Source organism: Grus americana, chromosome 14, assembly GCF_028858705.1.
Source record: "Grus americana isolate bGruAme1 chromosome 14, bGruAme1.mat, whole genome shotgun sequence".
NCBI lineage: Eukaryota > Metazoa > Chordata > Aves > Gruiformes > Gruidae > Grus > Grus americana.
In genome coordinates this window covers 13,003,694-13,029,343 of record NC_072865.1, presented here as the reverse complement: position 1 = coordinate 13,029,343, position 25,650 = coordinate 13,003,694, and the positions used below count along the sequence as shown (strand labels likewise).

The 25,650-nt window shown below is 40.5% G+C and overlaps 2 protein-coding genes across 12 annotated transcripts in view; one reads left to right on the top strand and one right to left on the bottom strand.

Annotated features, from left to right (window-relative positions):
• Window positions 1–8,635, bottom strand: part of FABP6 (fatty acid binding protein 6) — a 47,681-nt gene extending 39,046 nt beyond the window's left edge. For 2 of the 7 annotated variants that reach the window (XM_054841578.1, XM_054841582.1), the window contains exons 1-3: window positions 7,817–8,635; window positions 7,429–7,501; window positions 6,671–6,758 (exon numbers count right to left, since the gene is read on the bottom strand). In XM_054841578.1, the coding sequence (XP_054697553.1) occupies window positions 6,671–6,701 (31 nt within the window). In that variant the 5' untranslated portion in view covers window positions 6,702–6,758; window positions 7,429–7,501; window positions 7,817–8,635. The remainder of the gene's footprint in view (window positions 1–6,670; window positions 6,759–7,428; window positions 7,502–7,816) is intronic. The other 5 variants (XM_054841583.1, XM_054841577.1, XM_054841579.1 and 2 more) reach the window with 4 other exon arrangements.
• A 36-nt stretch (window positions 8,636–8,671) lies between these two features.
• Window positions 8,672–25,650, top strand: part of PWWP2A (PWWP domain containing 2A) — a 32,174-nt gene continuing 15,195 nt past the window's right edge. For 2 of the 5 annotated variants that reach the window (XM_054841569.1, XM_054841568.1), the window contains exons 1-2: window positions 8,672–9,401; window positions 22,262–23,229. In XM_054841569.1, coding sequence (XP_054697544.1) covers window positions 8,713–9,401; window positions 22,262–23,229 — 1,657 coding nt within the window. In that variant the 5' untranslated portion in view covers window positions 8,672–8,712. Of the gene's footprint in view, window positions 9,402–22,261; window positions 25,100–25,650 lie in introns of those variants that run through there. The other 3 variants (XM_054841566.1, XM_054841567.1, XM_054841564.1) reach the window with 2 other exon arrangements.

Genomic DNA, 25,650 nt, shown 5'->3' with positions numbered 1-25,650 from the left:
AATTGAAGGGGTAAAGATTTAGAGAATACAGAACAGGTATCTATTAACTACTGGTAGAATGTCAAAGTGATCTATGATGGTACCACCTCCTAAGGAGGAAAGAAGTTGGAATCTAACAACCACAGAGACTGGCAGCGTAAATTCTTAAATTAACATGGGACACAAAACTAAACAACCTCTCTGCTAAATTAAGCTTTCAGCAACCTTATAGATTCTGAAAGCCATGACTGTGTTTTAGAGCAGTAAGTTACACTTAAAGACAAAGGAATCTGAAAAACTACAGCAGAATTTCACAACTAAATGTCTACATAAGACACAACTAAATGTCTAGCAAGATACAGTTACTTCTCCATCCCCTATCAAACCTAGGGAGCTTGACTAGAAATATTTAAACACTTTGAGAACATACCTGACTTTCCTACAAATTCATCATCTTGAAACTGAAATATAAGTTTTTACTTGCAAAAATCTGCAATTGTGAATGGACACGCGATCAAGGTGCTAAAGCAGCTGCCAGATATGGTAGAAAGGAACCCTTTACAGAAAGGTTTGTCAAGCACTGTAACAGGCTGCCCAGGGAAGTGGTAGAGCCACCATCCCTGGGGGTATTTAAAAGACATGTAGATGTGGTGCTTAGGGACATGGTTTAGTGGTAGACTTGGCAGTGCTAGGTTAATGGTTGGACTTGATGATCTTAAAGGTCTTCTCCAACCTATACAATTCTAGGATTGACAAATACTCATGACAAGTCAGAAAAATTAAAATGCATACATTACAGTTAAGTCACAAAATTAGAAATAACTGACCATATCCAAATATACAAAGACTTGCATTCCCCACAGGAAAGAACAAAACTGTTTAGACTACTTGAAGCAAATGTATTTCTTTACATTAGTTTTTTTATACAACCTTATATTTATGCTAAAACACTGAGACTCTGGCTAAAAGATCATCTAAAACTTGACTAATATATCCTATTGTGTTCACTACAAGTCTTAGACAGGGAGATCTTTAAACAGGCAGAAAAAAAGAAGGAAAAAAAAAATCTGAAGGAAACCTGTTTTCAATTTCCCTAGATCTTAAATTCAGTAACACTGTCCCCAAGCATGCTGCTCTTGGCACTAAGAGGTCATCCAAAGAGAATACACTAGCTAAAGTTCTGCTCTTTGCAAAACATGGAAAATGCAAAGCATATTCTTTTAGAACAGGAAAATTAAACTGTCCTAAAACCATCAAGGAAAATTAATCAAGAAATGTTGAGGAAGAACACTTCTATAGGTAATACTCAAGTCTGTTTAAAGAATGTATACAAGTAATTTGATTCCTGAAGAGAGTCAGAAATTGCATTATGTTTCATATGAAAACACAAATATTGTTTTAGCTACAAAATTATTCAGAGAGCCTAAGGCCTTTATGCTTTCAAAAATACTTAGATTTAGCACTCAAAGTTGAGACAAAATGAAGTTAGATGCCTCAACAAATTGGTTGCTTACTGCCCAGACACTTGTTAACATTTGTAGAACCTTCCTTACCTCTTGAGAGTTACGTCTTCCTTACTCTTGGCAGTACAGGTGATAATCACACTTTCAATGTTTAAACTGTGAAACTAGAGTACCCATACAGTCAAAAGGACAGATGATCTTCTGACATCTCTTCAGAGCTAGCTTAGCATCCCTTTCTGAACCACTCTCCTGAGAGCCATTCCTTTCCCTACTCACAGAGCTCCTAAACTGGCCATTAAATTAGGTCATGTAAATACCTTCCCCTATATCTAAACCACTATCAAAGATGAACTTTCTTAGTCATTTAGACCCATGTTAACCAATTAGCATCTCCCAGACTGAATCCACCTGGTCTATCAGAGCAGGGGAACGGAAGAGGTACTTCCCTGCCTGCCATGCTTGAAGAGGTGGTCAGACAGGCAGCCAGCCAGCCCATCATGCAGTTTGTAGCTCCAGCAAGAGGGAACTGGAGTATTTCAAACCCTACTCAGACCCAAGGCAGCTCATGTGCTGACAGAGCTGTGTCTTAGCCCAACCCCCTCTTGCAGGTACACTGATACATCTCTGGCCCACAGCACTAAGAAGGCTGAACTGTCCTGACAATACTTTTGAAAAGGATACCCTGCAAAATCTGCTCTCTGATGTCTTTGTCATATCTTAACTAATTTTGATTTACTGAGTCTCCAAGACTTAATAAAATTGATTGATCTAGCTAGGCACTACATAATTGTAGCATATAAATAAATGAATTCATTGCACACCCACAACTTTTAATACTGATAATAAGTAACTGTAGAAGAGGACTACCGTATATGTGCAGGAAAAGAACTGGCACTTGATCTACTAAGAATTAGTTATAATCAATAAGTTAATCATTTAATAACAATGATCACTGTTTGAGAGACACTATAGACCTAGTTTTGAGTGCATGATAATTTTTTTTATTTATACTAAAATAATGAAAGATCTTTTATTAAAAGACAGTTATAATGTACGCATGCAACACTAGAGAGAAAGTTTTAAATGCCAAAATGTGAAACAATAATAGTATTAGCAATTTTGCATCTTCAAAGTTGTTTTATTTTATCTGAATGGAAAATTGTGTGGATATACAATGTAGATACCACCAGTACCTACAGGTGCACAAATTTCAGAAGATAGCAGAAATCAGTCAGATTACAAGGTAAGACATGAAGTAGTTTCCCACTCATGTTTCTTTAATTAATTTAATTTTAAAATTATAAAATAATTGTGAGACATGTCAGCAGTGAGCTAATGCCAGTGCTTCGCCCCAAGGGCTTATTTATAGTTACAAATTTTTTTGAGCAACCCCAACTATGGTAATTGATTTAAATCAATTCTCCATATGGACATTAGATAAAGCCCCAATCGTTGACTTCATCTCTTGTTCACAAGAAATTTAGCATATAATTAACTTTTCAAATTGCAGGGTAGACTTCTGGGGCATGTGTGCATGCAGTGAGATTTTACAAATCCTTTAATGATCATTCATAAACCTAACAAAATGAGCTCTACATTCTTATGGCTACAAAAATCAGTTACCAAACAGTACAGGAATGACCGATTATTTTCTCCTCCCATACCAATTTGCTGTAATAAATCAATAATGAAGTTTCAAAACAGCTTAAATGTGATTAAAAATTGTTTTAAGAGCACTAATTTCCTAACTTGTTACAGAAGTGATAAGTCTGCAGCATTCAATCAAGACCAAATCTTTACTTTCTGTTTGTTTGCTTATATTCCTCTTCATTGCTTACAAACATTGACTTTCATTGGTTACACTTTTTCTTTTTAAACAGGAAAACCTTGAATATTTCACAGCAATAGCAGATCATGCCTTGGAAACACTAAAAAATGTTAAAATTACTTTTTTAACACAGCATAAAACTGTGGTCCCTAAACCCTGACTTGTGGAGGTGTCTGTGAGACCCTCAGATCTTCCTCAGGGTCACAGGAAATTGTCACTATAGGAATCACAGTTAGTTATTGTCAGTATGATTCAGATTGACATGGGGAGAAAAGTATAATGTTTCCTGCAGTACACTACTACTCAGTGTTGCAGCTGAAAAGCCAGTAAAGAGTGGAGCTATTGGGTGTATATAAACTGCAATCCCTTTAATGTGTGGAGTCACAAAGTCTCAGCAAGATTGTTAGAACTTCAAATTGTAAACTTCTAATCTAAAATCCTTAGGCCTCAGCCTAGATATTAGGAAAAATATCTACTAACCTACCAAGACACTATAAAGACTTCCTATAAATCCACACACTTGTTTAGAGCTTTCATATACCTACACTAAGATGAGTTGCAGCATGAACAGGCATAGTGACCTTAAACATATCCAGCTAGCTTGGATACCAGCAACGCCACAAATTCCAGCTACTAGGCAATTACCAGGGTGCAGCCCATTCTGGAAACTGCTATCACAGTTTCACTGTTATTGGTAGCTAAATTAGCTTCAAGGAAGCTGAGTATTTGTAGATATGCTACAATCATGCTCTTTGGCTTCACTGCAAACCTGATTATACTCCGTTTATGTATACTGCTCCATTACAACCTTGCATTTTGTGTTGGTTCTTTCATGGTAGTGCACTTTTATGGAACTTGATGCCCAGAGAATGATGTTACTGCTATACATCATCTTAAACCATACACACCCTAACCCAATGCACTTATTAACTGAAACACACATACATGCTGTGACTATTCACAGACTTTAAGATTTTCTGTTCATAGTTAGGTCAGTTCAATAACACTGATTTGTTCTGTCATGACCCAAATGTATCACTAATACTGAGCAGCACAGTCCTCTAAACAGTCAGGTCTGCCAGACCTGATCCTTATCGCGTCCCAGTTTACGCACAAAGAAACAATTCTTTCACCCGTGTATACCCATGCATACAGATACAATCGTATATACATCTTACAGGCATCATGCAACCACATCTCATCCGTTCACTCACTCAACCCAAACTTACTACGACTTCTTCAGCTACCCAGCCTGCCAATATGCTGTTAACACATCCTCACAGAGCCTTGCATTTTTCCTGACTTCAAATTCATCATTTTAGTCCCTCCAATTGTATCAGTGCCTCTCCCTAATTCATAGCTTTTTATTTCTACTTCTGTTCTTTCTGCCACTTGCTGAACACATGGAGACTCATTTTAATCTACAGAAAATGTGTTAGTGCAATTTGTTTCATTAGTTTAATTCATTTTATTTTGGCAGTTTCTAAAGGTTCCAGGATAGAAACAAGGCCCCAGCTATGCCAATCACTATGCAAACCAGCCACAGAAAAACAAATCCTATCCTAAAGAGATTGCAGGCTTGATTTGAAATAAACAGAAATTAAATGGTGATCAAACGAATTTGGGATGGAAAAAAAAATTATATAGCGAGCGCTTTTTTGTGAAACTTACAAGTTTCAATCTGCATCTACATGCCTACTGCTAGTATACTTTCATTTAAGGGTTACCTGTGGTAACATATTTCTGTTGGCCATTAGAGTGGCATACAAATGTCCTTATTTACCTCTTTTTAAAAGCACATATAGTACCTTTCAACATGCAAATGACAGGCAACAGAGCTGTTTACATTCTATTTTAAGACCCCCCTAGTAGTTTAAACTGCTTGGGTCAAGCACATAATCTCCTCTGTTAATGCAATGAAACAATCCAGAGTGTTAACAAGCCATACACCCAGGTTTGTTTCCTATGTTTAGCATAAGGATTGCTGGGGACTCCAGCAGATGTAAAAGATGACAGTTAGCATTTTAATGGCAACTATCTGCCACAAGCAATACCTGCTGAAAAGCAAGGTGGATTTCAGCAAGCGTTTACCTTGCTGAAGTTTTGCAAGAGGAAATCTTCCATTTTATGCCCATCCTCTACATAAGTCTGGGCTTAACATAACAAAAAGCCTGCTGGGCTGAGCTATTGGATCTCAATGTCCCATCAGCTCAAGGGCCTAGTAGTCTCTTTGTAGTAGTCGGTAATTTCTTGTAGGCTCAGAATTTATTGCCATTCTTTTATGCCGTGGCACAGTAGCACCAGAGAAATGAACTGTGGCTAACTGAACTGACCCTGGCTAGCACAATTAAAATCACACACCATACAAAGTATCTACACAAATGATGCTGTTTTATAGTAAGGACCATGACAGTTCTGGCTTCCCCTGCATGAAAGCTGTCTGGCAACTTTGCTTTTGCAAACTTGTATCTGAGTGCAAGTGTTCATAAGCTTCTGAAATATAGTACGATGTCTCCTGAGAAAAAATAAAAAATAATTAAAAAAAAAAGTAATAGAATATATGACAATACATATCCCTGTACCCTGGCAGCCCTTCTAGCTAATGCGATGCCTTTTCCTCACAATAATAGTCTTGGAATGAACAAATAGATTGCTACTAGTGTAAGGCAGTAAAAAGGAGAACATTCAAGCATTCAAACAGATGATCATATCTCTAACATGCAAAACAGTCCTGTGCATGCAGAGTATGGTTTGGTCTACTGTTGAAATCCAGTTGGAGTACCTCCAAGCACAGTGAAATTCTTTGCGTAGGAGAGCAATGTAAAAACAGTTCTGTTGTTACATATGAGCTATCTTCACTAATACGTTTCTTTAATCTGTCCTAGGACTCATCTGAATAATGTAAAAAGTTTCTGGGAAACAAATCTTCATTTTCTACATGTCATATGTTACCATAATCACACAGAATGAAAATACTTAAAGAACAGCAGAGTCCTTCTGCTCCCACAACTATTTCTTTGATACCAAGCTTCTTCACAATGACAACTCTTTATAAATCATTCACATCTTCTGTAAACCTTTCAGAGCCACTATTGCATTCTCCTTGGCAGAACATACAGAAAAACTCTGAAATCTCAGATCTGAATTAAAACTGAAATCCTTGCACAGGGATAGCTGTGAAACTAAGGTAACTCAGTAGAAACACTAATCTTCTCATTATTCTCTAGAATTTTGGCAAAGAGCATATTCAGCCTTAGGGGCTCCTAGACAGTTGCCATCTTTCACAGCATTGTGACCTCGGGATGCAGAATACAGATCTTTTACAAATATGGTCTAACAAAATTGTTTCAAAATTATTTAGGAAGCAATAGTAATGGTAGGTAGTTTTGGGAAAGCTTACCAAATCTGATTTCTTTTAAGGCACAGATCATACACTGAATCCATCTGCTGTTTCTCTGTGATACAGACTGACAAAGCTGCAAGCATGGCTGGAAAAAAAAAAATTTAATTCAGTACCTACTACTCCTTCCTCCGATAAACATATTCTATTCTACACATCCACACTACCAAACCATTCGTTTAACAGATATGGTGGTAAAACATACAAAAAATTAAGCAGTTTTATCTTTAGCAAAATCATTTAACTATATTTCTAATGTATTTGTCTCCAGAAATGTGTCAGCTGTTCTTCCTAATTTTCCTATATATTCCTTACACACTTTACACCACCAATAATGGAAACATTATGTTCATCAGCAAAGTAAACCACTATCACATACAAAAGGAAGAGTCTTTATGTCTGTTACGTAAGTCAGACCACTATGATCAGGACAACAGCGTAGGTTAATCATGCCTTTATTACTTACTAAAATCCTACAGCTAGCAGCTTGCAAGATCATGTTTTACTTGCATAGAGTTATACATGGCTTTTCTGCTATTACAGAAAACTGTTTATTCCATGTCCTCGTTTATTATTACTGAACAAAATTCTTTGCATTACTGTACTCCGTTACCTACATATAACTCACTTTTCCCACAATGAAGAGGAAAAAAGGTGAGGGCAGTACCAGGCCTTATATCTGATCATGGATTTTTTTCTCATGCCTCCTGCAAAAATTTCATTAGTTCTTCATGCCCATTATTTATAAGTTTTTTTACCTGACAACCCGGGGTGTAGCTGTTTCTGTTGTAAGCATACGGTTGGAAGCAACTTTGAAGTCTGCCAATGTCACTAACATGAAAGAATAATAATACTTTATTTTTAAAGAAAATCTTAATAGATTTGACTTGTTACTTTTCAGAAAATTCCATTTGTTGCTGAATAACATATTTCTCATAATAGCACTAGGAAGAATAAAACTCTTCATGCTTTAAGACCACTTTTGTCTTTCTGTCTCCAATTGCTCCTACTTTCTCATCTATCCTTCCTTCTAACAAATCCCTCCTTTCTGCAAAGGACTCAGCTTCTCAAAGTGTAAAATCATACACATAACAGACTAAAACCTTTCCTTTTTAATTTTTGTTTAGGAAACACACGATTTCCTACCTGGGGGGAAAAAAAATGCCCACACAGTGGCAACTGTCGATCCCACGGGAAGAAAAAACACTGGTTCAGAACACGTTGAGGGAAAACGTTAACTCTTTTCTCCCCTTCTCACCACTGCATCTTTCACCTTTATCCGACGTACCTAATTCATGCTACTTAATATTTTAAAGTGTTGATTTACTTCACAAAAGGCACCAGGCCCTCTGCCTTCCTCACATCTTCCCCTCTCCCCAGCGACCCGCCGGCTCACCACACTGTTTCTCCCTCAGCCTCCTGCCCACAGTACGGGCCCCGCTCGTCCCCACAGCGTGGGGGCAGGTAGCGCCACAGAGCAGCAGCACCCCCCGCCTGCACCCGTGGGGCAACGGGCACGGCACTGTACAAGCCGTGAGGCAGAGCCTGCCCCTGCCCCGCGGGGGTCCCGCTCCGGGGCAACCTAACACCCCTCGCCATCTTCCCTCGCGCCCTCTCCCGGCCACCCGCAGCACGCAGGCTGGCCACCGCACAACTCCTGCCTCGCGCTCCCCTGACAGACGCTCGCCGCCGCCAATTACCAGCCTCCCGCGGGAGCGGCTCCTCCTTCTACCAATGAGATGGCGGAACAGCCCTAGAGGCCCAACCCCTCTAATCTGTAACGGCCTGTACAGCACTAAGCCACACCCCTTCTTCCTCTTCCCGACTCTTCATTGAATGAAGTCCCCGCTGGCCAAAGAGAAGTTCCCGCTGGGCTTGACGGACTACTGCGCTCTCCAGTAGAAGTAGAAAATTGCGCCGCGCCCACCAATAGACTGCCGGATGCGAGCCTAGGGGGCGGGCTCTCCCTCCCAGGCGGGCGGGGAAGGCCGCGGTTATCGATCCCGCTGCTGGAGGGAGGCGGCGGTGAAGCAGCAGAGAAAATGGCGGCCATGGCTGCGGAGGCGGCAGCGACTGCAGCGGTGCCGGGCGATGGGGGGGCTGGCGAAGCTGAGCCCGAGATGGAGCCTATCCCGGGCAGCGAGGCCGGCGCGGACCCTCTTCCTGCCGTCACCGAGGCCGTGGAGTCGGTGGTGCCTGATGGGGAGGAGGCCGATGGGGGGAAGGTTGCTCCCGGCGAGGCCGAGGAGCCGCCGCCTGTGCAGCTCGCCCGGAGCCCGGCCGGGACTCGAGAGCCGGAAGCTGAGAGGAGGACGGAGAAGCTGCCGTCCTCCACCCCGGAGGTGGGCTCGCCCCAGGCCGAGCACCGGGGAGCGCCCAGCCCGGAGTCCGCGGAGGAGCCGCAGCCCTGCCCGCCGCCTGCTGGGCACCCTGAACTTCCCGAGGAGGAGCCGCAGCCCTGCCCGCCGGCTACTGGGGGCTCCGCGGAGCCGGAGCCCGGGGAGGAGCCGTCCCGGCCGGAGGAGGAGGAGCCGGATGCTGCTGATGCCGCCGCCGTCGAGCCCAAGTCCCCGGTGCCCGTGGCTCCGGCCGGAGGGGAGGCGGAGGCTCCGCTGCTGCCTGGCTCCGAGGTGCGGGTCACCCTGGATCACATCATCGAGGACGCCCTGGTGGTCTCGTTCCGGCTGGGAGAGAAGCTTTTCTCTGGGGTCCTCATGGACCTCTCTAAAAGGTGAGATCTCATAGGGGAGCCGTGCCGAGCCCCCACCTAGCCACGGGGGCAGCGAGCTCGCCCAGAGCTCGATGGGGGTGGGGCCCGGCCCCTGCCGAGGCCCTTGTGGGCTCGGCCCGCGACAGGGAGCGGCCTGGGCAGGGGCCGAGGGGCGCGACGGCAGCAGCCTGCGCTCCGCTCCTTCGCTCTGGGAGCCCGGAGCCGTGGGTCCGCCTTGGGCTCCTGCCCCCGCGTCCTCCCTGGGGAACGGAGGCAGCATCCCATCCTCCTCCTCGACCCCCCTAGTAGGCGGTGGGGGGACCGGCGGGGCGGGCAGGGCCCCCTCCCGCTCGGGGCCGAGCACCGCGCTCCCCGCCCACCCCCGGCCTCAACGCGCGGACGGGGCAGCGGGGGGAGCAGGCCTTTCCCGGGCGTGGGCGGTGAGCGGTGGCCAGCGGCTGTCCGGCCGCCCGATTTATAGTGCTGTCCTTAAGTAAAGTAGTCCCGAGTGGGAATGGGGCAATGGGAGAGCCGGGAGAGAGGCGAGCACATGGGCAACATCCTTTTGACTCGGTCGGGCTTCATGTCGGGCCTCCAGCATCCCTGTCTGCCGGGGAAAAAGGACCTGAGCTACAGATGTTGGCATTTTTTCCAACCTTTGTACAAACGTACTGACCCACAGATCTCTTTTTTTTTTTTTTTTTTTTTCCTGTTGGCTTGTGTCTTACATTGCCTAGGTAACCTTATTTTTTCAGTACAGACTATTTTTCAGAATAATGGTTTTCAAGCCAGGCTATTACAGTCCCGAAGTACAGTTATTAGTACTGATTGCCCCTTGTATGCAATGAATGGGGTGAAGTTTAATAGTTCTTAAATACCCCTTTTTGGGGAGAGGGGAACTGCTATGTATCATAAAATAACTTAAAGCTTGTTAGACTGTGAAGTTTAGGGTTTGTTTTTTTCATTGTCGTCCTATAGCAAGGGGTTCCTGGGAGGCCAGAGTTCATCAGTGATACTGTGTATTTTATAAACTAACTATTATTTACAGGTGAAAATACCTCTTTGGCTTAGTGTTTGTTTTCTAGACCTGTAAGGACTGTGCAAGTACATGAGAGAAAAGCAAAATTTGACCAGGGCTATTATTTAAAATAATTGGTATGCGAAACACACAGCGCTTTTTTTCCCCAAAAAAATTTAAGCTGCATCTGTGGTCATACGTCTTTATCACTCCCTTTTACATTACTTTGTTTAATAACTTCCTGTAATATCAATATTGTCAATGCTTTCTAAAAGGAGAGGTATCAGGGACCAGCACTTTTGTCCTGGGCCTAGCTTCTTGGTTGGTTTTTCGAAACAGAAGGCCATTTCTGGAACCCAAGTTCTGGATAATGTCACGAAAGTAAGTTTTAAATTTGTCAGTTGTTGTGGTTTGAAATGCTATGTTATCAGTTTGTCTTTTGAAGCCAACTACTAAAATATGATCTGCAAACTGTACTCACTTCTGTGAAATATTAAATGTCTCAAAGCAGGCGAGGAGGCGTTACAACTGAAGTTGTAATGCTAGTTAGCATCGATTCTTTTGTAGGTCTGAAGTTATACTGGCAAAATTATAATGTTGCCCTGGTTAGCAGGGTGACAAAGCATGTGCTTCTGTACTTCTGGGGTCTATGTGTGTGAAGAAGGAAAATACCAGCTTCTCCCTTACTCCTGAAAGAGATCATATCTTACTAAACACACGTTGACCACAAACATCCCCTCATTTGCCTGAGGCTTTCTTGTGCACTGAAGATCCTTCTCTTAGGCAGCAGATCTACTGCAGCCCTTTGCAGTAAAGGTCATCTGCAGCAGGCAAACTGTCTGTTGCTTTTGCATTGTGGCTTCAGTGGAAGCGTGCATCTCAATGTCCCCCGCTTTTAAGCGCAGGCCCTGGGGCAAGTCTCCACAGTAAGAACTGTGGAAAAGTGATACATGAAGGGTTGTGCTATTACTCCCAGATGCTCTTAAGCAGTGGAACCACTTATTCCTTTCTCTTCATTCATATGATCTTGGACTTCCTTCAGAGGTGCTTATTACATGGGGAATCCAGAAGGTGAAGTTTAAATTCTAAAAGCCAAGCTCTTCAGAGTGCCTGGACAAGAAGAGTTGAATTTCTAGACATAAGGTCTATAATATTTAGTTGGTGACAAGTAAATATGTGTAGATGAATAGGAGTCTCTGTTCAAATGTCTCAAAGCAGGAAATGCAGTGGTAACAGAACTCTAGAAATAGTCCAAGAACTTGCTACCTGTAAGAAATTGAAGCATTGTCAGAAAACAGGTGTTACATGAATGCCCAAGATTTAAATTTTATTCTAGACTTTATGACTTTAGTGGTGACTGAATGATAGTACTGCTTAGGTATCAGCTTTTCTTTATATCTGTTTATTTTTGTTTTGTGTAACAGCATGTGGACTTGTAGAACATTAACTTTTTTTCATGAACTTCCTTCTGTATCTGTGGCAGGCCCTGGAATTCTGAAATTTTTCCACTGGACTGAAAAAAAAGAAAAATGAAGGGTAGGCTTAAATCAAAACCACCTAAATTCCAGCATGCATTTATGTGAAAACACTGGGATTTCTAGTATGGAAGATGAGTGGTTACTGAAAGCTGTCTCAATCAGCTTATTCAAGTGCATGGGAATAATCTTATAAACTTGCCTAACGCAAAGGGGATCAATATCTTAAGACTGCCAGTTCTTATTCAATAAAAGTGAAATGTTGTGTTACAATTTACTCATTCAGTAGCTTCAAAAAGTGGCTCATGTTCACTGCATGTGCTAATAGTGGTTTCGTCATATACTTGGAGGAAAATAATTCCTAGTTCTTTTTGGATCTTAATTTCTGCTTTCCCCTCCAGGGCAATGAAGGTTGTACTTCTGTACAGTACTAAGAAGAGTAAGTTTTAATGACTGTTTTAAAAACCCTGTCCACTGGACTCTTTTTAGCCTTTTCAAGTCATGTTCTGAATTACTTGAACTTCAAGGTGAAAGAAAAGCAAAAATATCCCCATATATTTCTGGTTTTAAAGGGGTTGTTGTTGGTTTTGTGTTGTGGGGTTTTTGTCTTTTTTCCTAATTCTCTTTCCATTGTTGAAATGATGCGCTGACTTTGCATTTTATTCTTGTGGATTTTGATGTGAAGTCAGTGGTGTTGGTATTAAAGGTATCATTTCCTCTTCCTCTCCTACCTCCTGTAAATAGGATGTCCATTTAGGAGTTTCTAACACAATAACACAAGCACCTCAGTGTTCAGTGGACTTTATTCCTACATTTATTTGAGGTAAGGAAGTATTTTGTCTACCTGTACTAATGGCAGTCTCGTGTACCTGTCAGCAGCTGCACAGGAAGTTTTGAAAATCAGCAGAAAAAAGGAACCCACATCTACTGAGTCCCAAATCAATTTCTTATGCAGTAAATCATCAGTTAAAGAGGGACATATCCCCACTTTTGTTACTCTAGAGGCTTATTGCACAAATTAAAAATGCGATCCTACTGTTAAACTTTATTGCTACTGTTGCCATTATCTTTTAAGTGCCTTATTGCATGCTAGGATGAGGTTCTGATGTGAGATCCTCAGTGTATGCCTGATGGAGTCATGTTGATAGGAGAGATGGGAAATGCAGCCAACCATCAGCCAGAAGAAAGCAATCCTGTCTTATTTTGTCAGAGTGGATGGTGGAATGCTTCATGCACAACTGTAGTTAATTTTCCATGCTATTGTACAAATTGTCACTGAAAATTTCTCATTAGGTATGGGGCTTAAATAGGGCTTGTAAGCTTGCCTGTATCCAGCATTTGACTAACACTGTGTTTGCTTAGGGTATGTGAGATGTTAATGCCACCTGCTGGCTCTGAATTAAGTGTAAATCTTGCTCTGCACCTGGAGGAAGTAGACAGTAAGGAAATACCTGATGAGTGTAAAATTTGTAAATCTTAAATGTAGGATTAAGAAATCCTGGTTTTAGTTTGCTCTTCTGGAGAGAGGATAATTATCTCTGCATGTTTTTTCCACTTCCCAAAGATGAAGGGGAGGAGGGGGATTAAACTTATGTTCTGTTGTTTTGCCAACAGTCAGGACTTGGACTTTCTATTGCTTTATCATTTGACTAAAATTTTCCTTCTAATCCTATAGATGTAATGGACATACCTCTTCCTATTGTCTTTTTCCTCTAAGTTATTTTCCTTTTGACTTGTGTGTGATCGTAATAGTTCTTGAGGGGGTAAAGGAAGAGCAAAAAGTTTTGTGACCTAAAACCCTTCGATTATCAAAAATATGCCCAGTGTATTGCTTATAGGCAGGTGTTTGAAATTCTATCTTAATTGGGTTTGGTTGTGACAGATAAGGGAAGACTCCCTGCAGCAAGGTATTCATGAACTATATGACGAAAATAAACTTTTATAGAAGCTTTAAATTCTTATAAACCTAGTAGCAGTTTCCAGTTAACAGCATTCTTTCTTGGCAGCTCTTGAATCCTGTGCTTTTCCCAATTTATTCATTGAACTTTCTACTGCAGAAGAATAAGGATAAATAATGAACTGTTGCATCCATTCCCTAGTTTGTATTGTCTCAATCTGCAGAACATCTGTTAGATTTTTTTAAATAGTTTACATTTAGCACTTCTTGAAACTTGCAGTCTATATGCTCACATTTTGTTAGTATAAACTCCACAGGGTGAATCAAGTGTGTTGTAACCATATACACCAAGAAAGGTGGGAGGGGAAAGAAGGTTCTCCCAAGTTGAGAAATTCAAGATCCGCTGATGCAAGAAGGAAACAGCAGAAGTCTGACTTGAAAAAGAAGTGGCATGTTTCTCCCTGCTCTTATGTTCTCTTCTACTAATAACTTCTTTCATAAATAGGGACAACATTTAGTCGTCCTTGTCTGGGAAAGATTTAAGTTCTATGTACTGATGTTCTAAGATATAGTTCTCAACAGTAAAGAAATGTCTGTTAGGGTTGTGTGTGGGCTGGGTTTTTTGTTGTTTGATCTATTTTGGTCTTTTTTTTAACTTACACTCAGTTTCCAAGGTTTTCCTACAATTCATCACCCGTTCTTTTGTTTCTCAGAAGTGTAAAGGGGCTTGGTGAAATTCTAGCATTTAAGGAACAGCCATAACACTTCTTAGATATTTGCTTTTATCCCCAGAACACTGGAAGCATAGGTGTGATGTGAGTATGGTTAAGAGAGTAAATTACATATAGTTTTGCTTGTGACTGACAGAATAGTATAGTGTCAAATTTAGCCTCACTTAAAGAACAAGGTTGGATCAGAAGACCTTGTGATACTGCTTTCAACCTAAATTTTTCTATGATTTTGCAATGTTTCAGCTTCTATATGAAAACAGTTTCTCTTGTGTCTCCATCTACATCCAAGACTTCATTGAGTGTTATTTGTGGTCACTTACCAAATGCTTTTTGAAAGGCTTGCTCATTCCAAGTTTCCACTTGGAAAGTGAAAATGGCTGACAAAATAAAACTGGACTAGCTTTTAGGATGTTGCTAGTATAGGTATAAAGCATGTTAAAGCTGCTGCTTATACTGAAAACACTTGCCAATCTGCTGCTGATTTTGAGCCAGTACAGAGTGTGTTATTTTTCACCTTCTCAAACCAGTAAGCTCTAATCTTGCTGGCAAATAGGGCATCTGTGGATCATGCCTCAAACTTTCCTAGAGTAGCTGTAGTCTACTACTGTTCTTTATTGGACTGTGATGCAACAGATTAAACTGTCCTTTCTTCTCATGGTATGCTTGTCTGTATTCTAACAGCACGGGTTGCCATTGCTTTCTGGGAGTAGCTGGAGTTGACTTGGCTTGAAGTGTTGAGAGACAGGGTGGACTGATGAATGTTGTCCATATTGACACTGAATTGGCTTAAAGCTCATCCATTAATAAATGGTATCTTTCTCCCACGTGTCTTGGGTCTGACTGGTATGTGGGTGATCTTGAAGTGTATATTCAGGTATTTTATCTTAATCATAAAGTTTTGCAATTCCAAATATATATCAGCAAAGTGTCTACTTTAAAATGCAACTGACACTTGAAACTAATAATGTCAACAGATGTAATAATTAACAGATAATTTCAGTTTAAACAGATTTTCACCTTTATAAGTATGTTAATAAAATTGTGGTAGTTAGCGGGAACTTAAAGCATTCTTTATTTTGAAGTTTACTCTTATATCCTTGATAGAACTCCAAGTTACAGAAAACTGAAGGAAATTCTGCGAATTCACTTGTAAATCCTTTCCAACAAAAAGGTGAGGGGTACCTTCCTACTTCTGCCAGGGGAAAACACCTCCTGCATACTCTTCAGGCTTATCAACTTTGAGATTCTTCTGTCTCTGCAGTGGATAATTCTTCAAAGTCTGACTACATGGACTTCTGTGGTTCAGTTTGCTGGAAGTTGAAGTCTTTCAAAAGGCTTCTGACTTCATGGGGATGTGTACTGTAAGCCAGTACAGCCTTTGGTATATTTACACATTGTTTGATATCCATTAGTTGGTGCTGATTGCCAAAGGAGATCCAGCTGCCAGTGGTTTGGAATGATTTGAATCAGCTGCTGCCCTGGATACTCCTAACCAGCTTTCTTGAAATACTCTTCAAAGCCCGTTCTACACATACCCTGCTCTTGTCTGTCTTCTGCCTTGAAAGTGTGCCAGAAATAAGAGTTTGGATTTCAGGCAAGTGTACCTGCTTGAAAAACACTGAGCTTAACGTTGATTAGTAAAAGTCTTTGAGTAGGTAAGCTTCCTGCTAGTTTGCTTAGCTGTGGATTGTCACGTGTTATTTAATTTAAACTATCATATTTTTAACCAAATTTTTCTTGGTGCTGAGAGTTTGTGATGGTGATGCAACAGCTATTCTTGATGATGTGTTATTTCCAAAGAGTCACTTACACTGCAGTCCTTTGCCATGTTTTTAGACCTCTAAGTGAAACATGTATTTTCTAGTCTGTCTAGCCTAGTGTTATGTTGCTCAGAAGGCGAGTAAACCATTGAGTTGATAGTTTGGCTTATGCATATGTTTTGGGTTTTTTTTTCAGTAAGGTGCCTGCCACTTAAAGCAATGTGTTCCATATTGTGCTTTGTCACACCAAGTAAATTGTAGACTTAAAAATAGGTTATTGCATAATCTGTGTTTTGAATACAGGTTATTTTGAGGAGTTCTGAAATACTTTGTGTTCAAATAGCTATGATCTAATTGTATATTACATTGAATATTATAATTTAAACCCTTAGTTTAGGTACATGCATGAAATATATATTCTTAGCTCCGCATTATTTCAGCATATTATTATACTCCCAGCATTCAGAGTCTTTGAACTCTTATCCATGCAATAAAAATTGCTTCTGTTGTTGCTTGTCTTGGCTTTTGCAAAACATTAAGGATGATATTGAGTACAAGAGTAATGCGTAAAAAGGTAATCGGAGAGTACTGTAGTCTGACTTCGGTGGTGAAGATGAGTTTTGATCATAGTCATTTACAACGGAGTTGATGTAACACTTAACACTGGAAGTTACTGTGCTTTGACATTAATTCAGTGTGTTTGCAGACAAATGTGAAATACTTCTGAACTGGTTCAGTGGGTTCTGTCCTTTGGCTCTTCTTAGCAGAACGAGGTGCTTTTTAATTTTTGTTTCTTTTAATAGAGAAGTGGAAGTTAGACATTGGAGGCTAAAGATGAGACCTTAAGACTTTACGTAGTAATGTAAAAACACTTTGCCCCAGGATGTATTGTTTAGATGTTTATGTACATACAGTTATGAATTTAAATGGGATTTGTTCCTTATCTCTTGTTTATTTTCTAAAACATGCTCTTTAACTGTGCTGTGTTTAACATACAAATTGAACAGTAATATGTATTCATTGTAGTAATTCTGCTCTAAAACTGAGATTTGGAAAAAGTGGTTTTACTTTGCTTGAGGTACTTAAGTTTATATATCTGTAATACAAATCAAATGGCTTTAAGTGACAAGGCTTCTAGGTTTAATACCCATACTAGCGCTTACTTAATTAAAAAAAGATGCCATGGCTACCTATTCATTAACTTGCACTTGACAAACTGTGCAAATCCTGTTTTTATCTTATTTCTGTCTCTGCATACCCTAGTCAATTGAAAGCTCTTCTCAGTGTGAAGATCACTGGACTACCAGAATTGACCTTGTTTACCCCATTAGTCTTATTTAAATATAGTTCCTGATATTCCTGTTGCTATTTATGTCTTTAATGCATATGTATATTGAAGTGATATGTATAGCAGAAGTATGATTAGATCCTACTGATTGCTCTGGTTACTTGTAAAACTTCTTGGAGATAAGTTTCTTACAATGGATCTCAACCAATCTCTTTTTAGAGGTGTCTTTTCAAAGCAAAAAAGAGCTAGGAGACCTTTGCAGGAGAGGAAGCTGGCAACACAGAAAACTGGTTCTAATTCTGAATAGGTATGGAACAGCAGTCCACTGCTTTCCAGAACTGCCTTAAATTAGGCTGAAATACCTGGTTCTTTGATTTTCCTAACACTTCACCTTTAGAGCCCCAACCAACAAATCCTTCTTTTCCTTCAAGTGATAGTCTGAGGCAGAACTGTATTATGTTACGTATGAGTGCGCTGTACAACGAACAGCTGGAACTTATGCACAAATTGATTTTGTTTTTAAGCAAACAGTAATTGGAGTATGTCTTTCCAAGAATAACCTTTTCTGGAGGAAAGTAGTATTATAGTAGGGATGGGTGATATTCAGGATCAATAGATTAAAAAATAATGTAGTTTGTTGTTAGAATAAAGACAAGATGATTCCTTATAGTATTTAAACATGAAATATGTGACAAATGAAATATGTAGGTAGTTTCACTGATGTAGTGTAACTGAAATGGTTTCTTTTAAGGGGTGATATCCTACTGCCCAGTTAGTGACTGACCTGTGGATCAGTAAGTGTCATGGTACAACTGAGTTATGTTGCTTGGATTTTTAACCTTTTTTTTTATATGGTAGCTTTTTAGTCCGTCTTCATCTCTGTAGTAGATGAACCAAATGCTAGCTTTCACAATGCTTATGTCTAACCTGCATACGCGTGGCACTCCTAGCTATTTCAAACATGTAGTTGGTGTAACAAAAATTACTGTGATTGTATGAAAAGTACTTGTCTAGTTGTTGGACCTTGAAGGGGTATGAAAATAGGGCTTGAAATTCTAGTATATGCAATAAATACTTGTGTTCACTGTTGAGCTAATTAGATGCTGTGTCATGCCTTGTCTTGAATAAGTTTAAGATCACATCTTTATTCTACTTCTTCTCTTAAGAAAAATAGGCCATTCTTTGTTTTGCCTTCACTCTCTTCTTACCTTGTTTTTCATTCTCTCCTGTATCGTTTACTTCTTCATTCCTAAGTTTTTCTGCTGCTGTTATCTCTTCTTAATTCTCATATCATTCTTCCATGTTGCATGCTGAAGAACTTAATTCACCAAGGAGGAACAAAGGTCTTCTAAAAACTGAATGGTTATGGACACAACCTGCTGTTGGAGGAGGCCAAAGAGAAGGCACCATACACTCAGCTCTTGGAAGTAATATTCAGTCTCTGGGCTTACCAAATTTATCTTGTACTTCAGGTGGACTATGTCTTGACTGGTCATATCTTTATGTATTGACACATCATTTACAGGAATAGTGTCTTCATTTGCTCTTACATAACTGGCACTAGACAATACCTGTGAATGTTCTCTAATTCTACAATTAATTAATTTTTAGGTAGACGGGGGTAGGAGATTCTACTTCATTTGTTAAAACAGTACCTTTTATGAGACAGACTCTGGCTTCAGAGCTTCAGTCTGGCTTGGTTTTGTGTCTTACTACAGCAGGTTTGCATCTTAAATGAAAATTCCCCTTTGGCTGTCCTGTTCTTCAGCCGTTTGGCCTGTGTATTATGCAGATGCTTGAAGGAAAGGATATTCTAAGGTGCAGTGTTAATCATCGATGCCTTCATGGTGTTAGTCATATGCTGAGCTTTCCGTTAGGCTTTTTTATGCACTTGGAGTGCTAATTGTGCTGACTCTGCTTGTGAGGCAGTAGAATGAAAATCCAGGAAAGAAAGATGAAGTACTTAAACGGGATCATTCTGGAGAACCTCCTTGCTGTCCTCTTTATCCACTTCTTCCCTGGTCACTGCTAATAATGCTTCATTTCCTAACATGGAGTCAACATAAATGCCTTCTAGAAGAAAGGCTAGCATATTGGACTATGGAAATGGCTTGTGTGGGGCTAGGAGATGCAGCTCCTGAGACAGTGAAGAGAGATGTAAGTGATGATGATCTGCATGGGTTTTGCCCATTTTATATCACACTCCTGTCTGGTTCTACTTTTGTGGTGTTAGGGATTGAAATCTGCACAGCGGAGGTCTTGCCCTGTCTTGTTCTCAACTCTTAAAGTAAACTGACTCTTTCCCAAATCCTGTAATCTTTATTGGGTGGTGAAAGATGGGATCTGGGTCTTATTGCTCTTAAAGAAGCTGAACTTCTTGATGCGAGTAACACTGAAAATATTCCTAATTTATTATCAGCTGATAGTTTCTTTTAAAGCCCTACTTGGAATTGAATAACTTACTCATAATCCTTAGTGGAAGGAAAAGTGTTTGTGGAAAAGCAATTTCTTTACACTTGGTGGACTTCTGGGACTTGAGAAAACTTAAAACTTGGTTATGAGTGAGTCCCTTGTGGTTTAATGCCAGACTGTGGGCTGGAGAAATGCCTGTATCAGCTGCTAAATGTTTGTAATTCACTGTGGCCTTCACTAGCGCAGTAGACTGCATTTAATTATGCCGCTCATTTCTGGAGGGACATGTGGAATTCAACTGAGCAGGTCCAGACCTCAGAAACGAACTTTTGTGGGGTGGTGGGATACGTTGTGGTAAAGAGCCCTCCTCAGCCTGCGGATAAGGACAGACCTGCTCTAGCTGCACACCTGGGCTCCTGCCTCTGTCTCTGGAGTTCAAAGGTATGAATGTAACAGCACCTAGGTGCAGGGTAACAACAGTGCCTGTGTTGATAATAAATAGTAAATTGTCACGTGTTCAACTGCCCTTCTTTTTCATCCTGACAACGCGTTAGGTTGCCCCTTGCTTATGTTGTCTGCTGGTTCTGTTCTTTTGTAATGAAGTGCAAATGGGATGGATAATTTAATCTTGGATGGGTTGTTTGCTTCAATTGCAACTTTTAAGTGTAAAAAGAGGCATAACAGATAAGCAAAAGGACAAACAAGTGATGGCTTTTGTTGGTGACAGTGTAAAGAATCTTCTAACACATATGATGACATTTTTTCAAAACCGATTTTGAAGAAATAAAGCCAACATGTAGACACTTGTATAAACTGCGTGTTTCTTGCAGGAGTGTGAATGGAAAATAGACCGATATTTAGCATTTCTCTTAGGTTGAGAGGCAAGCATAGACTGTAAATAAGCTTCAGTTCAGTCAGTTAAGAGGATGTCGCAGTTGAGCAGCTGCAGTGCAACATGAACTAGTGTTAACCTGAGGACAAATCTTGGGTAATTACTTCATTCTTCTGTCAGGTTGGGTGTGGGGTGGGATAAACATAATGGTGATTGTTTAGTGATTCAAAATGGATGGCTTGGCATTTGAATTGCAACCTTGTCTATCGTGTTGTTACTGCATTAAGGTCAAACTATTAAAATACCGACTAATATAAGCCAGACACTAGTGTGTGTATGGGAGCTGGAGTTGGGCCGAGCTCAAGAGCAGTGAGCAGCCTTGTGAGAGCCCTGTGCAAGGCTGGTGCCTCAGCTGGTGGATTGTGGAGTGGAGCAGAAGGAAGGTTAAACAAGCTTTTGTAATCCCTCCTACTCTGTTCTGGGGATTGAAAGATACATTGTTGTAAAATGAATGTGTTTATCATTTGAGTTCCTCTGGGGAGAAGGCAGGCATAATGCCTTGCAAACCGATAAAATGTTTCCCTTGTAACCAACCCTTTCTACAAAGGGTTGTGCTCTGTTTGGGCAACATGCTACTTCGATTAATCTCGGAAAGTTGAACTAATGCCTAAATCGTACTGGGATTTTTCATTCTCTTCTCTTGGAGCTGATCAGGGTGGTGAGAAGGTCTGTGTGTGTCAGATGGGGCAGCAGAGATCTAGAGCCACCTGGAGAAAAGTAGGCAAAGGTTTAAAATATTGCTTGCTTGCAAATCAGGGAGGAAGGCTTGTACTGTGGTGTAATAAGGGTAGTTTTGCTGGAAGAAACTCAGACTAATAGGCTAGCAAGGTTTGGGCTGAAATGCATCAGATGATCAAGTGCTAATGTTCTGTGGATGTAGAATGATGGCATGCTATTCAATGCAAGTAGTTATGCAGTCCATATTTGCATCAAATCCGAAACATATTTGGCCTTTTGTGCTATGCTAAAACCAGAAGAATTTTGTGAAAGTTACTTAAGATGCCTTCTTAATAGAAGTTGACTTATGGAAATTAATCTTGGATAGATTTGGAGTTGATGGGATGAGTATGTAGTTTGTAGGTTTACAAGCATTTTCTAAAACTATAAAGTTAATTCTTTTACTGCTGTCTCTAGGTGATATTTTTTGTTACATTTTCAGGCCATCTTGTTGATGCAAGAGAAACTAACAATAAGGGAAGTTGTCTATTTCATGTTCTCTACTGACTTGGTTTTGGTGTCCTGCTTTTTCAAAGCTTGCCACAAGGCTAGATATGAAGCTTTAATTTTCCTGGGACTCATGTCTTCCAAATGGCAGCTACATAATGTGGATAGGTTTTCAAATGCTTTTTAATAAATGCAGCAAAAGATCCCTCAAAACCTTTAATTTTTTTTTTTTTTTCTCTTTAAGGTTTGGACCCCATGGAATCCCTGTGACCATATTTCCTAAAAGGGAATACAAGGATAAACCTGAAGCCATGCAGCTCCAAAGCAAACCATTCCAAGACGAGGCACAGGTGAAGTGTGAATCTAATGCTGCAGTCCCTGATGACTCTTCCCTCGCGCAGCCATCAGAACCTAGCATAGCTAAAAGCCTATGGACTTCTAAACCACCTCCTCTCTTTCATGAGGGAGCGCCATATCCTCCTCCTTTGTTTATCAGGGACACGTATAACCAGTCAATACCTCAGCCTCCACCCCGGAAAATTAAGCGGCCCAAACGTAAAATGTACAGGGAGGAACCCACTTCTATCATGAATGCTATCAAACTACGACCCCGGCAGGTCTTATGTGACAAGTGCAAAAACAGTGTTGTTGCAGAAAAAAAGGAAATTAAAAAAGGTGGCAATGCAAGTGACTCTTCAAAATATGAGGATAATAAAAAACGAAGAAATGAGAGTGTGACTACTGTGAATAAAAAACTTAAGACTGATCATAAAGTGGATGGAAAAAGCCAAAATGAAAGCCAGAAAAGGAATGCTGTGGTCAAGGTTTCAAATATTGCCCACAGCAGAAGCAGAGTAGTTAAAGTTTCCGCACAAGCAAATACTTCAAAAGCGCAGTTAAATACAAAAAAAGTTCTCCAGAGCAAAAACATGGATCATGCGAAAGCTCGGGAAGTCTTGAAAATGGCCAAAGAAAAGGCACAAAAGAAGCAGAGTGCAACCTCCTCTTCCAAAAATGCACATTCAAAGGTCCACTTCACGCGGCGTCTTCAGAACACCAGCTCAGGTTCCCTCCCACCCCGATTGCGTTTAAAGCCACAAAGGTATCGGAATGAAGAAAATGACTCTTCTCTCAAGACAGGACTTGAGAAAATACGGAGTGGCAAGATGGCAACTAAGCCCCAGTCTCGCTGCTCCTCCACCCGCTCAGCAGGTGAGGCCCCTTCAGAAAATCAGAGCCCCTCAGAAGGCCCTGAAGAGGCTGGCAGTGAGGTTCAGGACACAAGTGAAGTGCATGTAACTGTTGATCAGGATGAACACCAGACATTGGGCAAGAGAGGCAGCAAAAGCAATATAACGGTTTACATGACCCTTAATCAAAAGAAATCTGACTCTTCCAGTGCATCAGTTTGTAGTAGTGATAGCACAGATGATTTGAAATCTACCAACTCTGAGTGTAGCTCTACTGAAAGCTTTGATTTTCCTCCAGGCAGCATGCATGCACCTTCCTCCTCCTCCTCCTCCTCTTCAAAGGAAGAGAAAAAGCTCAGTAATTCCTTGAAAACGGAAGTCTTTTCCAAAAACGTCTCTAAATGTGTCACACCAGATGGCAGGACCGTATGTGTAGGGGACATTGTTTGGGCCAAGATTTATGGCTTCCCTTGGTGGCCAGCCCGTATTCTTACCATAACTGTGAGCCGGAAAGATAATGGCCTTTTAGTTCGACAGGAGGCTCGTATCTCATGGTTTGGCTCCACAACAACATCTTTTCTTGCTCTTGCACAACTGTCCCCCTTTTTAGAAAGCTTCCAGTTGCGCTTTAATAAGAAGAGAAAGGGTCTTTACCGCAAGGCCGTCACAGAGGCAGCTAAGGCTGCTAAGCAGCTGACTCCCGAAGTTCGGGCCCTGCTGACACAGTTTGAAACGTGAACTTGGAAAGTAAGGTAGGCAAGAAATCTGGAGGCTCCACAAAATTCATAGCCTAGTTAGAGAACTACCGTGAAGGACTTGCCAAGTCAGAAGTTGCACTCGGTTGACTGCTCTTTTTATACTAAAGTTGTTCCATTTGTAGCGGTTTCTTGACAGTTAAACAAATTGAACATGCAATCAAAATTAGCCTAAAGTGAGAACTTCAGTATTTTTCAAGTGAGAATTTTTTTTTAAAGAAAAAAACCTCCTCAAACACCCAATGCATAGGAGCCATAGCCTCAGCTGAAAGGCAGCTTATTTGCAGGGAATTTTTTAGTAGTTTCTACCCAGTATATAACTAGTTGCTGTGTGGCAAAGGGTTAACACAAGGGATGAAAGTAGTAGCTGTGACTTTTTTTTTTTTCTTTAGGTGGCCCATCAGGGAAGTGTAGAAGTGTAAGCCTTGTCTAAATGGTCTTTAAAGATTATTTTAAATAGTCTCTAACGTATTTAGTCTGGCCAGCGCAAATCGGTTCAAAGCATGCTTAAACACCTTGAGGAGGCATGCCCCAATCCACATAGGCCAGTTTAAATGGCATTAGATGACTTGCTGAAATTTTTAAGGAAGAAGAATTCATGTAACTTAAAGACCAGATTAAATGGGGTTTTATCATAGTGACCACTTAAACACTCAGCCTTTCTATGCACATGGGGGCACAAATATAACACTTCAGGGTCTGAGAAGCTGAGAGGGATGCCTGTAGCTCTAAGACAAAGCTGAGAAGTCGCTCAGTATTTGGGATCAAGGGCTGTTAATGCTGCATAGGTGTGAATCATAACTTCTGGTCTTTCTTCCTGAAGAAATCTTTCAGGCCATTTGCCTGGAGGTTTAGATTAAGAGAGGCTTTGTTTTGAATGTGTAAATAATTGATTGCTGAAATTGGTCAGATTTTCTCCTGACTGGTTGTTCCTAAATTCTTAGGATACGTCCTAGAAAATTACACTTTGTGAATTGTCAGATGTGTAATTGTTGCATTTTTGGATGTATCTAACTTCATTTTTTTAATATTTCCGTTTAAGGTATCTGTTTGCAGGTCAGAAAATGAGAATATGTAATTGTGTAATGCTCTGAAATGTACAAAAACAAACTGTAAATAAAATTGACTAAATCTGAATTATTTGTGTGTGTTTCTCAAAAAGCTTTGAAAAAAAAAAAAAACCCCAGGATGTTAGAGTACTTTATGTATGCCGTATTTAGAGGACATCCTTTTAAAAAGTAAATTGTCCTTTTTCACGCATTCTTAAAGATAACTGCTTGATGTAAAGTACTATTGGTATACTTCAGTCTTAATTTTGAGATTAAGCAAGTATCTGTCCCTTTTGTTTTAAAACTAGCTCTGTAGAGGGCTTTCTGTAAAGTTTATCAGATTCTTCCCTTGATTAGATTTTGTTCCATATATTTGAATAAAGACTGTGGATAATGTCACACAGTGGGGAAATGTTTTCAGTTTTCTCCATCTATCAAAAGCTAATCAGACCCACCCTACACTGCTACTTCAGCTTTTCTTGCATGTCTTTTGCTCAGTGTTGGGCATTTTCATGCAACTGACTTTACTTTTTTTTTCCTTCTAGTTTTGATCCTTATCTGACCATGTGAATTACTGTCTCTTCTCCAACCCACTCCTGTTTCAGCCTTGCAATGCCTTGTGAAGAATCTCTCAGCGTT